At 35.1% G+C, this 15440-nt stretch overlaps 1 protein-coding gene across 1 annotated transcript; it reads left to right on the forward strand.

Moving 5' to 3' along the window:
- The first annotated feature begins 361 nt into the window (after nt 1-361).
- Nucleotides 362-11462, forward strand: LOC145687261 (uncharacterized). Its single transcript, XM_081760737.1, has 5 exons — nt 362-850; nt 5853-6031; nt 7810-7969; nt 9054-9184; nt 10915-11462. Exons 1-5 carry the CDS (start codon nt 784-786, stop codon nt 11023-11025), a joined length of 648 nt encoding a protein of 215 aa, XP_081616863.1. The 5' UTR covers nt 362-783; the 3' UTR covers nt 11026-11462.
- Nucleotides 11463-15440: the final 3978 nt, after the last annotated feature.

Raw genomic sequence — 15440 nt, forward strand, 5'->3', positions numbered from 1 at the left:
TTTGTACCACAAAAATTAGAATTTGTGCAACTACGAATTTTGAGAAATTTGAATTCTCAATGCTCGATCCAACTTGACGTCGAAACCTGGCTCGCCCAACACATTTCTTCTATTAATTCGAATCAAAATGTTACCAAAAATTTGTGCCAAATAGATATCAGTTTGCGCCATCTATAAACATCGAAGACAAAATTATTTTAATATTTTTCTACGGTGTACCAAATGTTAGAAAGAATAAAGGAAAGCATTATCACAAAACAAGTTGTTGGGTAGGCGGCAGATTAAATGGATAGCATTGACATTTGTACAACTTGGTTTGGGGAGAGAGAGTCAAACATCTACACTGAAAAAAAGGGCTTGGTCAGGAATACCAAATTTGTTTGGTCAGAGCATTTGGTCAGTTTTTTTGGTTAATTTAACCAAAATTTGGTCATTTTGACCAAACGTGTTTGGTCATGAACACTATATTTTTTGGTCAGAACATTTGGTTGATTAATTTGGTTATGCGAACCAAATTTTAACTGATTTGGTAATTATTTGGTTTTCCTGACCAAAATGTTTAGTTACAACGTCACATGTGTTTATTTGCATTCTGTGTAAACATTTCGATTACGAAAGTGTGGATCGCATTAGCGCTTTATATCGTAAAAATAAAAAGGAAAAGAAAACGTAGGGCAACAATCATAAGGGACATGTCTTGGAAGTAAAAGAACTGTGTGTAAATGAGGTTGGTTTGCACTATACAACTTTCTCAACGAGTAATTTTCACTTTTCAACAACGTAATGGATGCCTATGTTATAAATTTATTAAGAAGCTGGAATTTACCGCAGCTAATCGACATGTTTCAAGGTAAGTGTACTTTTTCGTATATAGGCTATTAATTTTGCTGTTAGTTCATATGTACTTATTCTATTAGCTGTAAATTTGGCGTATCAAATACACCTTTGGTAAACTTTACAATGCACGCCCCAGCTGCGCATCGATATGTAGAACCGCTTTCAAAGGGTGTAGAATAGAGTAGGGTAGGGTACATTAGAGTAAGGTAAGAGTAGGAACGGGTTAGCTTAAGGTTAGGGAATTTTTGATCCATTTTCATAGAATTAATAGAGAGGAATTTCTCGCTTCAAAGTGAGTACCGGTATACCACCCGGAGCGGGCATTATTAAGTTAAACCTTGCCCTTACATATAGATAAGGGGGGCATTGACAACACTAGAGCAGGGTATAAAATTGCAGGGGCAAGAGTTGGGGTAATTTCTATTACCACTAGATACTTCCGGAAAGGGGTAAATAAAGTGACACTAACGCTGGTAGTTTGCAAAATAAATTGGTGCATTTATAGTTTACAGATGAACAAAATTCTAAAGTTTACGGAAGAAATATGGTGTATTATTTAGTTTCTCCTCCAGATCACTTGGTATTGAGTCTGACTTACTTGGTAGGGGTTACCATTCGTTATTTGTAAATATAAAGTAGCCATGAGTATAAGTACAGTGCGAACGTATAGCATAAAAAACTACGCATAAAACACTAACCAACTTGTGCTATATGGACACGGAAAACCATTTATGCTATCGAACAGAGTCAGAACAGAAGCGTAGCAGCGGGGCCCCGACAGTTAGAAACGATTTGCGTCCGTAGGGAGCAAACGCGTCAGCGACGGTGGGTATTCGCATAAACGAGGTAGTTAACAACAGCTTACTCTAAGTCACAGTACTGGGTCCTGAGCCGTCGATGGATTTGGGAATACTAAATGTCATCCGAAATATAGCCTAAAGCATAATTTTGAAAGAACATTTCATGGAACCCAAATATAGAATCCTTACCTTTGAAATCGATATTTCTCGTGACATACGCTGATAAAAGCGTGCATTTAGGGGGGCGCGGTGGCTCAGTGGTAGAGCGTTCACCTCTGGTGCTTGGGGTCCCGGGTTCGATCCCTGCCCCCGCCAAGTGAACTTTGTGGTGGACAAACACCGTGCTCGTGGGTTTTCTCGGGGTTCTCCCGTTTCCTCCCACTTTCTTCATTCCACCATTTCACTCATCTCTCATTATCAACGTCTCCTTTAGCCTAACCGGCATAATCGTGGGACGTAAAACTTAAAGATTTCATTTCAAAAGCGTGCATTTTTATTTTCGGTACACCACTCGAAATAATCGTTGAAAAAAATATAATTTTTACTAATTTACTTCTTAGTGACCCCTAAAAGACTTACGCTGGGCGACATGAAAATATCTCACTTAATCACAGGTAAGTATCGATGGCCCCACCAGAAGTAATTGTGAAAAAGTCACAGTTCTTTTACGATTTGCGTATAAATAAATCTTTCTGATTGTCATAAATATACAGTGCATAAAAGTAACCTGTGCTAGGTGGGCACTACGGGGGCGCGGTGGCTCAGTGGTAGAGCGTTCACCTCTGGTGCTTGGGGTCCCGGGTTCGATCCCAGCCCCCGCCAAGTGAACTTTGTGGTGGACAAACACCGTGCTCGTGGGTTTTCTCGGGGTTCTCCCGTTTCCTCCCACTTTCTTCATTCCACCATTTCACTCATCTCTCATCATCACCGTCTCCTTTAGCCTCACCGGCATAACGGTGGGACGTAAAACTTAAAGATTTCATTTCATATTTTTTTCCATTTAGGTGGGCACTAAAAAGCGCGAATGCTATCTAACAGTCAGGGCAAAGCAAATTTGGTGGGCCGAAGCGGCATCGCAGGGAGCGGGCACGTCAGTGATTATGGGTATACGCGTAAGTAAAGATATGAAAAGAAGTGGGATATTGCAATGATACGAGTTTCAATAGCACTTGTCATACTTTGACACTAGTAACGCTCCACTTGTAAACGTAAAATTCAGCTTGTGTACACTATGTCATATTTCTTCTGTAAATTTTACAAAATTGTGCTTCCGTAACATGAACCACTATCCCCTCCCTATATATATTCGAGTGTATACTTCTTATTAGGTAACTTCTATTAGGTATTCGGAAAATATTACATTCTTCAAAGCATTCAGAGAATAGTGTATTATCTCCAAAAGATAATTCTGTGGTTTGGAGCAAAACGACCAATGTCAGAAATTGCAAAGAGGAGAGAGAGAGGAGACAGGCTATGATTTCTGCATAGAACCTTTCATTGTTTGTTAGAAGTACATAAGTCGTTGAAAACAATCGGTTAGCATTAGACTTATTGTTATCCATAGGTACTCGTTATGCACCAAATTACAAAATTATTTGCATGAGTTAAAAATGCTCTTAAATTCTTGTTGTTGCTTCTATACCATTGTAACTTTTACAGTATGAAGCTGAAGTATGAAGTTACCATGAACATTTTTCTCTTTAGCTTTGCCCAAATACACCCATTTCTGTAAAGCCCAAGAAAAAAAAACTGGGGTGAGCAATTTCCTATACTCTTTGTGTGGCACATGATCGCGTAACATACCAAATTTCGCTTGGTAGTGTAATAAAACTTAAATACTTTCACCATTGTATAATTCTTTTTTGATATTCAGTAAATATCTGGTTAATTATAAACTTTCAATCTACATTTCAGAACAGGAAATCGACGAAGCAGCATTTAATTCATTAACTGATGAACTAATTACTCAGTTCATTCCCAAAATAGGGATACGTGCAAAGTTCTTAGCAAAATTTAAGGAATTTGTAGAAGCAAACACAGTTGAAATTTATGATGTGCTAGATGACGGTTCTCTCTCATTTGCTTCACCATCAGTGTCAACGCCAGATGACTCAGTGTCAGTTCGATCTGAAACTACAGAAAGCAGTTGTTCCATGCCAGCACCAACTAAAAGAGGAACTGATACGATGCTGAAACGAGAAACAAATTTCTCTACAGAGTCTCGGAGTCCGAAGCTTTTCAAGCTGACAGATTTTGTAAGTGTTCTGTCTTAAGTCACTTGAATATCAATTGATACAGTGATACTTATGCTGCACATATGAACTGTGCAAATGTGATTTCATTATCAGTCGAAATGTAAAAGATTTTTGCGTTCACTTTTCAATCTGGTGACAGCCTGCGTGTTATTTATTCCATCTTTGTTGGTGCAAGTAACTTTTCTCGGGATATCAATCACGTGTTGTGCTCGTTGTCCAAAGTTTCGAGAACAGACGTTGTTCTCATCATCAGGGTCAGTATCATGAGAACAATGTCTGTTCTCGAGACTTTGCACAACAAACACATCACCTGGCTGATACCCCGAGAAAATTTATTTGCATCACGATACGAGGAAAGCATCAGATGCATTGAAAGAGTTTTTGTAACGTCCCACGGTTATGCCGTTTAGACTAAAGTAAACAGATGATTAATGAAAGTGAACGTTCGCAAATGTTTTTGTGCTCACACCGGGAATTGAATCCGGACCACATACATCAATGATACACCCGTTATCCACTAGAGTAGCTGGGAGGGCGAGGAGATTGGTATTCAGTTATATTTTTGGTTATTTCAATTTAAGCGAAATGACACCACAATATGCAGGATCTTTAAAATTGTAAAGGAACAGGAGGAAAAGGTGCAAACCTTAAAGGTACTACCTCAGTATTTATTAACTACAAGTGAAAATACCCGGATTCGATTTCTTATAAAATTTGATCTAGGTAAACAGCATCTCTGCTCTTAAGTTCCTAATCATAATTCGTTTGTATTTATTCCGTCTCCTTTAGCCTATGAAGCTAAATCAACTGTTGATATATGGTCGGGAAACATTTGACAAGTACTTTTGACGAAAAAGATTTGAATGAAAAGATCTTCTCGGGAGAACTCCGACAAATCCACACACACGGTGTCACTTAGCGCGATTTGGAATCAAACAAAGTATCTCACACGTCAGAGGTCAACCCTCTACCACTGAACCACCGAGGCCCCGATCATACTTTAAAAACTGCCAATGATTTACCTATTTTGTGCCAGGGTATGCAAGAACCATGTTTTAAAAAATGGTTTAGTTTTTTTTTTTTTTTTTTCCTGCTAATTGAACGTATGGAACACATTAATATAAGTCGATACTAACCTGAAAGTGTTCCTGTAAGATTAAAACGTGGTTATTCAATGTTCATATGTATTTCTGGCAAAAATATCGTGTGCCTTTCATCAGGATGGCTCAAAATGTAAAGTGTATATGCGTTCAAGCTGAGTATTTCAATAGTATAAGGTAATAATGGGACTGTGTAGATATTCTTACTGTTTACAACATGAAACTACAGTCGAGAAATTTTTCACCTACTCTTCAGTTAAGCAACCAACTAATCTATTAAGGATTAAATAGTGCACTAAATTAATCGATACTTCGTGTCTATGTGTTTCTATTTACAAGACTGAACAAGTCCAAATTTTGTATGCTTAATCTTCAAATCCTTCATTACAAGAGTTACTTTGTTGATAAGAAATCATAAGTAGCATATATTACTAAATATTTTTGCGACTTTCTTCGTCGTAGATAGTCATTATACTTATATAGTACCACTATTACGTTATACCATTGAAGTACTAAGCTAGAACATGTAATTTACATCAGTTCTACATGTTTGAAGAATTAAACCATTCTGATGAAAGGCATTCGATATTTGTGCCGGAAATATAGATTACCATATGAAGGCAAATTTCAAGTTCAGCTTCACAGGAACAGTTCCAGGACATTTTTTTTTTTTTTTTTTTTTTTTTTTGTAAATATATTTCTTTCTTTATTATATATTACATATGGATATAAATACTTGTACAGAAGACTTATGAAAATATAGAATCATTTTAACTGATATTTGAAAACATATAGGAATTTATTTATTGAGTTTTTAATGTAATGCAGATCTGTTTGGTAAGTTTATTCTTCTCTTTCAGAATGTGGCATAGATATTGAAAACAGCTTAGCGTGGCTAAAGCATAGTGTCGAGCCCTGGCAGGAAGTACTTGATCACTGGAAGAAAACGTTGAAAGTTCGATGCAAGCAAGAGGGCAAAACTGTTCATGAAATAATTTCAACTTGGCCAGCATTGAAGCAGCCTTTGGGATATACATTGGTAAGATTCATTTAATTAACCTGCATTCTGTTTTACTACTAAGGACTGTGTTGTTACTGAATAGGCCATAATTTACAAGCATTGAATTATTCTTTGGGGCTGAGAACACTCATACAAAATCTTTTGCTCACGTCCAGAAGTTGATTTTTTCATAACGTACTTTTTAGAACAGAAGTTTTCTTTAAAATTGTGTCGCGTTTGACAAGAAAATAGTAAAAGCCTTCAGGATAGTCATACTGAATATTGAAATGACATATACTAGTGTAGGTATTTGTATGTGTGAGCTAATAGACCTTAGTTGTCATAAAACCATAATAAAAATATATATAAATGGTGGACATGAATTACTTCCTTGTCCTCTTATGTAATATCTGTTCATGAATGTTGAGATATCTTGAAGCAGGTCTGAACTGCCTGTAGGTTGGTGGTTATCGGTTCGATGCCCGGTAGGTGTATAATTTTATAAAAGTAATTCAGATTCAACTACAAACTATAGATTCCTTCCTGTTTAGCTCCGGTGATGAAAGAGGATAGAGGCAGTCAATGAATCTGGAAAGTTTTTGCAGTTTCCTTTTCAAAAAGTGAACATTTTGCATTGTATTTAGATTGCATATTAAAAGAACTAAAACATGTCTAATAATCTTTTTTGCTGGTTCTTTATAACATATTCATCCACATGCATGTAACACAAAGTGGGAAAGGATTAAGTTCAGTTTATTAGCAACTCGATCTTCCTTTGAACAACTAGATGAAAAGCTCAATCGCAAGTCTGAAAACAAATACTCTAAACCTAAAATTATTGTTTCCATTTTTAAGACGCATATGATTACGTGGCCATACACTACGAACACGTGCACTGACTTTACCTTGCAATGGAAAGGAACGTATCATATTCAGTCAGATAACAATTGAGAACTGAGTTCTTACAACACGATGTCACTTGCTTATGAAAGCGAGATCTCAGAAGAACAATACTTACATGACTGATAAACAATCTTTCTTGTGATTGCGTACCAACCAAGCATATACGTACAGCAATAGAAACTTTGACGGTGATTTTTTTAAATGCATGAAGTACTTTTCGATTCAATAAGTCTTTTTCTTTTACTCAGTAGATAGCAAATAGTGGTTTTATTGTCTGATAAACGCTAACAATATTGTAGAATTTTCTTCACTTTGTCCTTTGACAAATTAATATGAAACCCTAGCGGCCTTATTTCAGAAAGTAGAACCTTGGCTTTACATTCGGAAGCTTCCGGGCTCAAATCCGGTCATCGTGACTGAAATTTCCGTGGATTTTTCCTCAGTCATTCCAGCAAATACCGGGATGGTGCCTGTAATATTAAGTCCAGATCAATACTTTCCCCATCCTTGCCTAATCTATCCGAGTAAATAGACCTTTGTTTACATTAACCTATATAACCAAAAACCATTATAACACGACGAAAGCCCGTGATGCCACAACCTCAATATGGGTCTAACTGGCAATTATCGTCAATGTAACATCTTGCACTACGTTTCTGGCTTTTGTGGTCTACTTATTTAAGCTACCAGTAAGTCAATTTCCTCAAGATGTTGGACAACACCAGAGGAAAGCAGGTTGAATTTGAACCCAAGTCCAAGTCCATAAAAGTACACGCTGTAACTAGTAGTTTGTATTGAAATTGTTACAGTTAAGAAATTTCATTTATGCACGTAAAGGAAGTTGTGATTCTTAAAAATTAATGAAATAATGTTATTAATGTAAATGTTTTAATACAATGGAATTCCATTTCCAGATTGATCAAGATTTCAAAGACTTATATCCTGATCATACATCCTTGTTCGTGAAATGGGATTCTGTCAGTAAAAAATTGGAAAAACTAATGAAGAAACGGCTACATGACGCTCCAGCAGTCGAACTTTTAAGTCTGTTAGACACAGAAAGTGTTACAGAAGGTAATATTATTTTTGTGTTCTTTAATTCTTCCTTTGTTTCTGTTTCATTAACTTGAAATTGTAATTACTTGTATGAATGAAGTAGATTTTTCTATCTGAATCCAGTTTTATTGCAACAAGTATGTTGTAATGATCATATTAATAATTATACATTGGTTGTAAGTAGTAGACACTATACGTACAATATATACTCAGTTGTTCAGCATTGATTCAAAGAGTAGATCTCATTTCTCCAGATAAGCCTCTATTCAAACCGGAAGTGGTATGAATCAGTCGTTTAGGGTTTCAACATTGATCGTTATAAATCAAACATGGTTATTGATAGTTAGAAACTGTTTCCCTGATTCGATTTAGCGTCTCAAGTAAAGTAAACACATTAACCGGTGTTTCTGTACAAAAACCGAAAATAGTAAAGCTATACTACTACTTCCGGTAAAATAGTGGCATCCATACAGCATCCGATTTTTTTTTTCTACTGAAACCGGGAGAAGTAAACACTAGTAGTTATTGTAGTTTCAATTTTGATTCCTAATAATTATAACGGATAGCAGAAATCTGTTTTTCTTATAGACTCAGCGCACGAAGAACAGATTATCTCTCTCTCCCTGTATTGGAACCGAAAGTTATGTGTCTACTACTTGCGGTTTTGTTATTAAATTGGCATAGTTTTTAAGTCTACCATAGTTTCAACTGTAAAACAAAACTCACTCATATTGAGTTACTAATGATTAAAGATATAATTTTTATAACACTGCAAAATAGTTCACTACTAAAAACAAAATGACTTTCATTCATATAGTTCTTTCTTATCCATCACAAATATTGCAGATTTGTTTCAAACCATTAAGCATTAAAATTAATATAAAAAATAATGGAATTGATTCACAGAGCTGTAATGGGTGGGGCATTTGCCACTGCAAACTACTGTCAAACGTCCGGTAGGCATTTTAATCGAAATAGTATATAATTTTTAAGATTTTATATGGAAGATATAATAATGCAGGAGTCCGCGTATAAAAAACAATTTCGGTAAAAATATTTTTTATTTTATATTCTATTGTATAGTTTTCATTTTTATTTTTAGATACCAGATCCAGTGTACTACTTTTATTGCTTGGTACCCTGTGTAGGTCAATATCACATATAAAAACATCGAAGAAAATTTGGAAGCCAACTGTGAAAGAGTCTCAGGATAGTTTCTTCTGTCATGTTAATGTAAGTAAAGTATATTTTATTCTATTGATTGATCATGGTCAGCCAGATCAGGTGTCAACTACGTATGTTTTGTTAAGAAAATAAAGTTACGTCTTTTTATGGATCTGGCATGGGCATGAATAATATGAGAATTAGATCTGTTAAATCAATATTTCGGTGGAGAGAGGCAATGAAAATCTTAAGAGGGGCAGAAGCGGGATCGCACTTGCTATTAGCCAACTAGGCCCATGCCTGGAGTGCAAAATTTAAAAACTATTGAGATAAACTCTCACATTTCATTTCAAACTCTTTATAAACATCTGATTGGCATTATATTTCATACAGAAACATAACTTAGTTTATTGTTAATTTCAAATAACGTGAGGACGAGAGAGAAAGAAAGAAATGAAGTGAAATTTTTAAGTTTTACGTCCCGCGGTTATGCTAATTAGGCTAAAGGAGACGGTGATGATGAGAAATGAATGAAGTGGTGGAATGAAAAAAGTGGGAGGAAAGGGGAGAACCTCAAGAAAACCCACGAGCACGATATTTGTGCACCACAAAGTCTACACGGCGTGAGCTGGGATCAAACCAAGGACCCCAACCACCGGAAGTGAACGCTCTACCAATGAGACACCGCGCCCCCGAGAGAGAGAAGTAGATTATTATCCATTGCTGGCTATCCATAATTATCCAATTGTATCGGGCGTGGACGAAAGGTTCAGTTTTCTAGAATACGTAACACAGTTCGTAGTCCGACTGGGATTTTGGGGTATGCTTGGAGATCACACAGCGAAGGTTCAACAACTTGTTTATTAATAGAGTTGGTCTTCTTCCCCTATCTCCGATCATTAAGTTCGGAGGACTGTAGCGTAAACTAAAGTAATTTGTGCCTTTCAAAGTGGTATGAAAATGTTCTCGCCAATAATTCTCCCCCCCCCCCACACACACACTCTTCAAAGACACACGTTGGAAAGAAAATTAAGGTTACGCCAAGAACCCTGTTTTCGGAGTGTGAAGCTGAGCTACGACGTTTCATTACATGTGAACAAATACGAACTCGATACATTTATTTAATAATAACCAAACAGTGGCCGCGGTGGCTCAGTGATAGACCGTTCATCTCTGGTGCATGAGGTCCCGGGTTCAAACCTTGCTCCAACCAAGTGAACTTTGTGGTGAACTAACACCGTGTGCGTGGGTTTCCTCGAGGTTCTCCAGTTTTCTCCCACTTTCTTCATTACACCATTTCATTCATTTCTCATCACAGTCTCCTTAAGCGTAGCCGGCATAACTGTGGGGCATAAAACTCAAAAATTTCATTTCATTTTAATAACCAAAATCACTTACTGAGCATAAATGTGATCTATTCTATATTCTCTGTTGGTAAATGCTAGTGAGGAAGTTCTTAAGTCTATTTGAGGACAAGTTGTCGAGTTTTCGTAATTTAGTAGCTTCTGTCCTTGTTTGAACGTATCGTTTTTGCAGTCAGATATAAATAGCTTTTGAAAACCTTTGCAGCTTTTAAAGCATTTAAGAGCTTTTAAAACTTTGCAGTATTAGTATTACTTACCAATTTTTTAGCTTCAAAATAACATATATTTATAGGCGCAAAATGCATATGTCATTGTAAATGTACAATAAATAATGCTTCAGACTATTGAGGAAGAAGAAGTGTCTTTGTTCTTATATGTAAGAAAAATTATTTAAGTATGTAACATGATCAGTTAACCTCTCTCTGATTCCAACAGGTAATGGGTGATGTTCAACCTTTCATGGAAACGAGAGACCTGCAACATTCGTTGAGTGTTCGTTGTTGGCAATTACGGAATAAGGAGCTGCTTTACATACAGCTACGTTAAATAACTTTCGTCTGCAATATAGATTTGTGTGTTTCCTCCGAAAATGAACTCTAAGTGATTTGGCCCCTTGAAATTCGCGAAAACAACCTTCATCAATACATCTAAAGACTCCATTGAAGGATATTCTGTGTTTGAGCTTTAAATGAAGGATAAGTGTTGCTACTAGCATAAAATTTGATTTGCAAATTGAACAAACAGGCATTGTTACAAACAATTCCATATAATTCATTCAATTACGTATAACGCATGGTACTGAAATAACATTTGTTTAGAGAAACGTGATTCAAGCAAGCATAAAATATCAGTAGTTGTATCTGTTTCGACCACTATTGTTTACAGATATTTCATATCAGTTAAAAAAAAAAAAAAAAAAAAAAAACAATCATATCCAACAATAGTGTATCGTCTGTTTATCGTGAGGAGTACTTATGTCATATACAACTTTTTGCAGAAGAAGCCAAAGATGTTCCCCTTCCTTAGGGAATTCTGCGTTAAACACAAAAAAGTTTTAAAACATATGTCCACACCCTTGAGCACGTTGTCTAGCTCAGTTAAGAATAGTTTATAATTTATTTGAAAGATCTTCAATGCTGTTTGCTGGGAGTAAATTTATAACTTTTCTCACAGTTTTTTACCTTTTTTGTTATAAAGATTTATATTTGGCCTAAAAATGTTATTTTATTTTCACTAACCAGTTGATACATGTTAATATCATTGTTTAATTTTGCATAGATTTATATTTGGCCTAAAATGTTACTTTGTCTTCAGTAAACAGTTAGTTTCGTTATGTAATTTTGAAAAGATTTATATTTGGCCTAAAATGCTATTTTATTTTCAGTCAGCAGTTGATAAATGTTAATATCATTGTTTAATTTTGAATTTAATATTTTTGTTTAATTTTGAAGTCTGTATGGCTCAGTTGCTATACTCAGTTATAATAAAATTCTTGTGTAGAAAAGTATTGTAAGTACATGCTTTATATCCTAAATTCGTTCTATTTTTCTCCTAAAGTTGATTTATAACTTTGTTCATATATGTGTGTACATGTATTAGAACTTCATGAAAATGTACATGTATTCATGTACATGCATGCTATTCTAGGAATAAACCGACAAGCCTCGAATATGTGTTCAGGACCTCAGTATAAGAAAACCAAGTTTATTTGCAACTTTGGTCGGAAGCGCCTAATTATGCAGATGACACAAAAAGATAATTTAAGACATACAAGAGTGAAGAAATGCGTCTGAGCCGTGACTTGAACCCGGGATCTTCGTCTTACCATGCAGATGTGCTACCCAGTCCGCTCTCGGTAACAACAATACATTCTTTCACTCTTTATAACGATGCTGTTCCACAAGGTGGAAGAATGTATGGCTGTTCTGGGAGCGGACTGAATGGTGCAGTGGTAGCGCATCTGCATGGTAAGCGGGAAGTTCCAGGTTGGAATTCCGGTTCAGTTATATGTTTTTCAGTCTTTGTATATCTTTGATTTCGTACCTACAAAGGGTTTGGTGTGACAAAATTGGTTGTTTTCTCAATTTATCAATATATTAATGTAATTATTTAAATTGATCGTAGGATACTACATTGAATAAAACAATCGAGGAACTTTGCATACGGTTGAGTACCTCGATACGAGAGGGTTGTTTTAATTTGATCCGAAACGTTTGATTACGGAAAAGAAAGTATGTTCTACTTACCTTCAATTGGCCTCATTTCTGTAATTAGGCTTTTCCAACCGAAGTCGCAAATAAACTCTTTACTTATAGTGAGGTTCTGAACACGTGTGCGACGTTTCTCGGTTGTTTTATTCATTGTAGCCGCTCCTGCGAACAATTCTACTGATTATCTTAAATTGGCCCCAGTTACGTAAATATGTATTTCCGACCAAAGTCGTAGATAAACTTTTTTCTTGCATTAACATTTTAAATACGTATGCGAAGTTTTTCAGCAACTAGTTTCTCATTTATTTGAAAAATCTTCAATGCTGTTTACTGGGAGTAAAATTACAGCATAAGTTTTCTTTAAGTTCTTTACGTTTTTTCTTGAAGTTTTCAATTTGATCTAAAAATCTTACTTTCAGTACTTTAACAGATGTTAATATCATTGTTTAATTTTGAAACCTGTATGACTCAGTTGCTGTTTTTTTACTATTATTATTTACAATAAAATGATTTTGTAGAAAAATGTTGTGTGTAAATTCTTTATATATTAAATAGTTCTATTTTCCTCAAAAAATTGATTTGCAACTTTGTGTACATATACATAGAGTTTTAAATTTACATGTATTCGTATACATATTTCGTATGTTGCTTCAAAATGTATATGTAAATCTTATTTTTGAAGAAGTTCTTAGTAACTAGAAGCAATAACTTCTAACTTTATATGTGGGTTACCGCAAAAGTCATGGCAACTTTTTTTTTTTTCTTTCTTACGAAAATGGTCACGCATCAAAAACTTCTGAAATATCCAAATGGAAGGTTAGCATATACGTAAACGTTACATGTAAGGAATTGTGTAAACATACACATCTCCATCAGAATATAGCACGAGAAAAAAAAAAGTAAAAATGATTGTTCGTATTATGGGAATATGTATTTATATCCAATCTATACGTAATATTTACATATGTATTAACTTTCCATTTGCATGTTTAAAAATTTCTTGCTTTGTTACCATTTTCGTTAGAAAAAATTTCCCATGAATTTTGTGATAACCCTCGTATTATTTTCAGTTTAGTACCTATAGCAACAGTCTTTGGTAATTGCTACCAAATGGTTTGGTCAAATTCACTAAATACGCGTTTAGTATTTGCAACCAAATTATTTGGTTCCAAGAACCAAATTTCGTTCATTTTAACCAAATTTTTGGTATTCCCAACCAAATTCTACTTGTTTGGTCATTATTTGGTCAAAATTACCAAATGCATATTTGGTACTGGTAACCAAATAATAGGTTCCTGCAACCAAACAAATCGTGACCAAACGATTTAGTGCTGGTGACCAAGCGTTTGGTTGGCGCTATATTGACCAAACGATTTGGTACCCGGGAACTATTTTTTGGTCAATTTGACCAAACTTTTTTTTCAGTGTACATATGTTGAGGACTCCAAAATATTCATGAGTGGGTGATTGTTTTCCCCAACCATTTGTGAATATGGACAATATTAATTTTTATTATAGAACTCATTCAGAAGATCAGTTCTATGAAGTCATCTCTATCCACTCATATCTCCGTTTCGAAAACAGAGTCTAAGTTCTAATTTTGCTTATACAAATTTTTACAAATTCATTTACCATCAATAATACACTCCAGAGCTAAAATGTTTAATGGAAATAGTAACAAATTCATTTGCGAAGTAGTGATGTCGAATTAAAAAAAAATGCGTTCCTCTGGTTTACCTTGAGATCAAATAGATACACATATTTGAGTAAGCATTTCAAATTTATTGAATTGGTGCAGGTACAATGTAATATTTTTTTTGTTACAAATTGTCTAAAAAAATTTGGACAATTTTCATATGGATTCTGAATAAGCCTTTGGCCTGGAAGAGTTGACTTGGTGATAAATTGGCCGTTCGTTGAATAACAATTTCTAATCTTTATTCGTACATGATTTCAATGCAAATCATAAGCAAATTTTCCTTCCGCTTTTATGAATTGCGGGGAAATTTGGTTGCACGTTCTCGTTCGAATCGAATACTATTTTGATTGAATACAAAAAAAAAAAAAAAAAAAGGATTGCAATGCCCAGGAAGACTGCAATGAAAATTTCAATTTCTAGAAATTGGTAAGGTTGGAAATTCTAATTTTGAGAGTACAAACTGGTACTTACTTGGCACAAACTTTTGGTAACATTTTAATCCGAATTCGTAAACCAAATGTGTTGCGCGAGCCAAGTTTCGACGTTAATTTGGCTCCAGCATTGAAAATTCAAATTTCTCCAAATCGGTGAGGGTACAAACTCTAATTTTATTGGTAGAAATTGATACATATCGAGTACACATTATTGGTACTGTTTTCATTCGAATTGCAAAGCAAATAAGTTATGCGGGCCAGTTTCACCCGCCACCAAAAATCATAATTTCTCGAAATTAGTGGGGGTACAAATTCTAATTGCGGCGGTACAAATTGGTACATATTTTGTTCAAATTTTTGGTGAGGTTTTGATTCGAATTTGAAACAAAAATAAATTGGCCGGCCAGTTTGACCTGCAATTAAATTCATATTTCTTGAAATTGGTTGCTGTACAAATTCTAGTTTTGGTGATATCAAGTTGTTACATATTGGATACAAGCTTTTGGTACAGTAATGATTCGAATTGGGAAGAAAAAAGTTTTGTGCTCGCCAGCTTGACTTCCTAACAAAAATTCAAATTTCTCGAAATTGGTGAAGGTACAAATTCTTATTTTGGTA

Source organism: Thermobia domestica, chromosome 1 (genome assembly GCF_964235325.1).
Source record: "Thermobia domestica chromosome 1, izTheDome1.hap1.1, whole genome shotgun sequence".
Lineage (NCBI taxonomy): Eukaryota > Metazoa > Arthropoda > Insecta > Zygentoma > Lepismatidae > Thermobia > Thermobia domestica.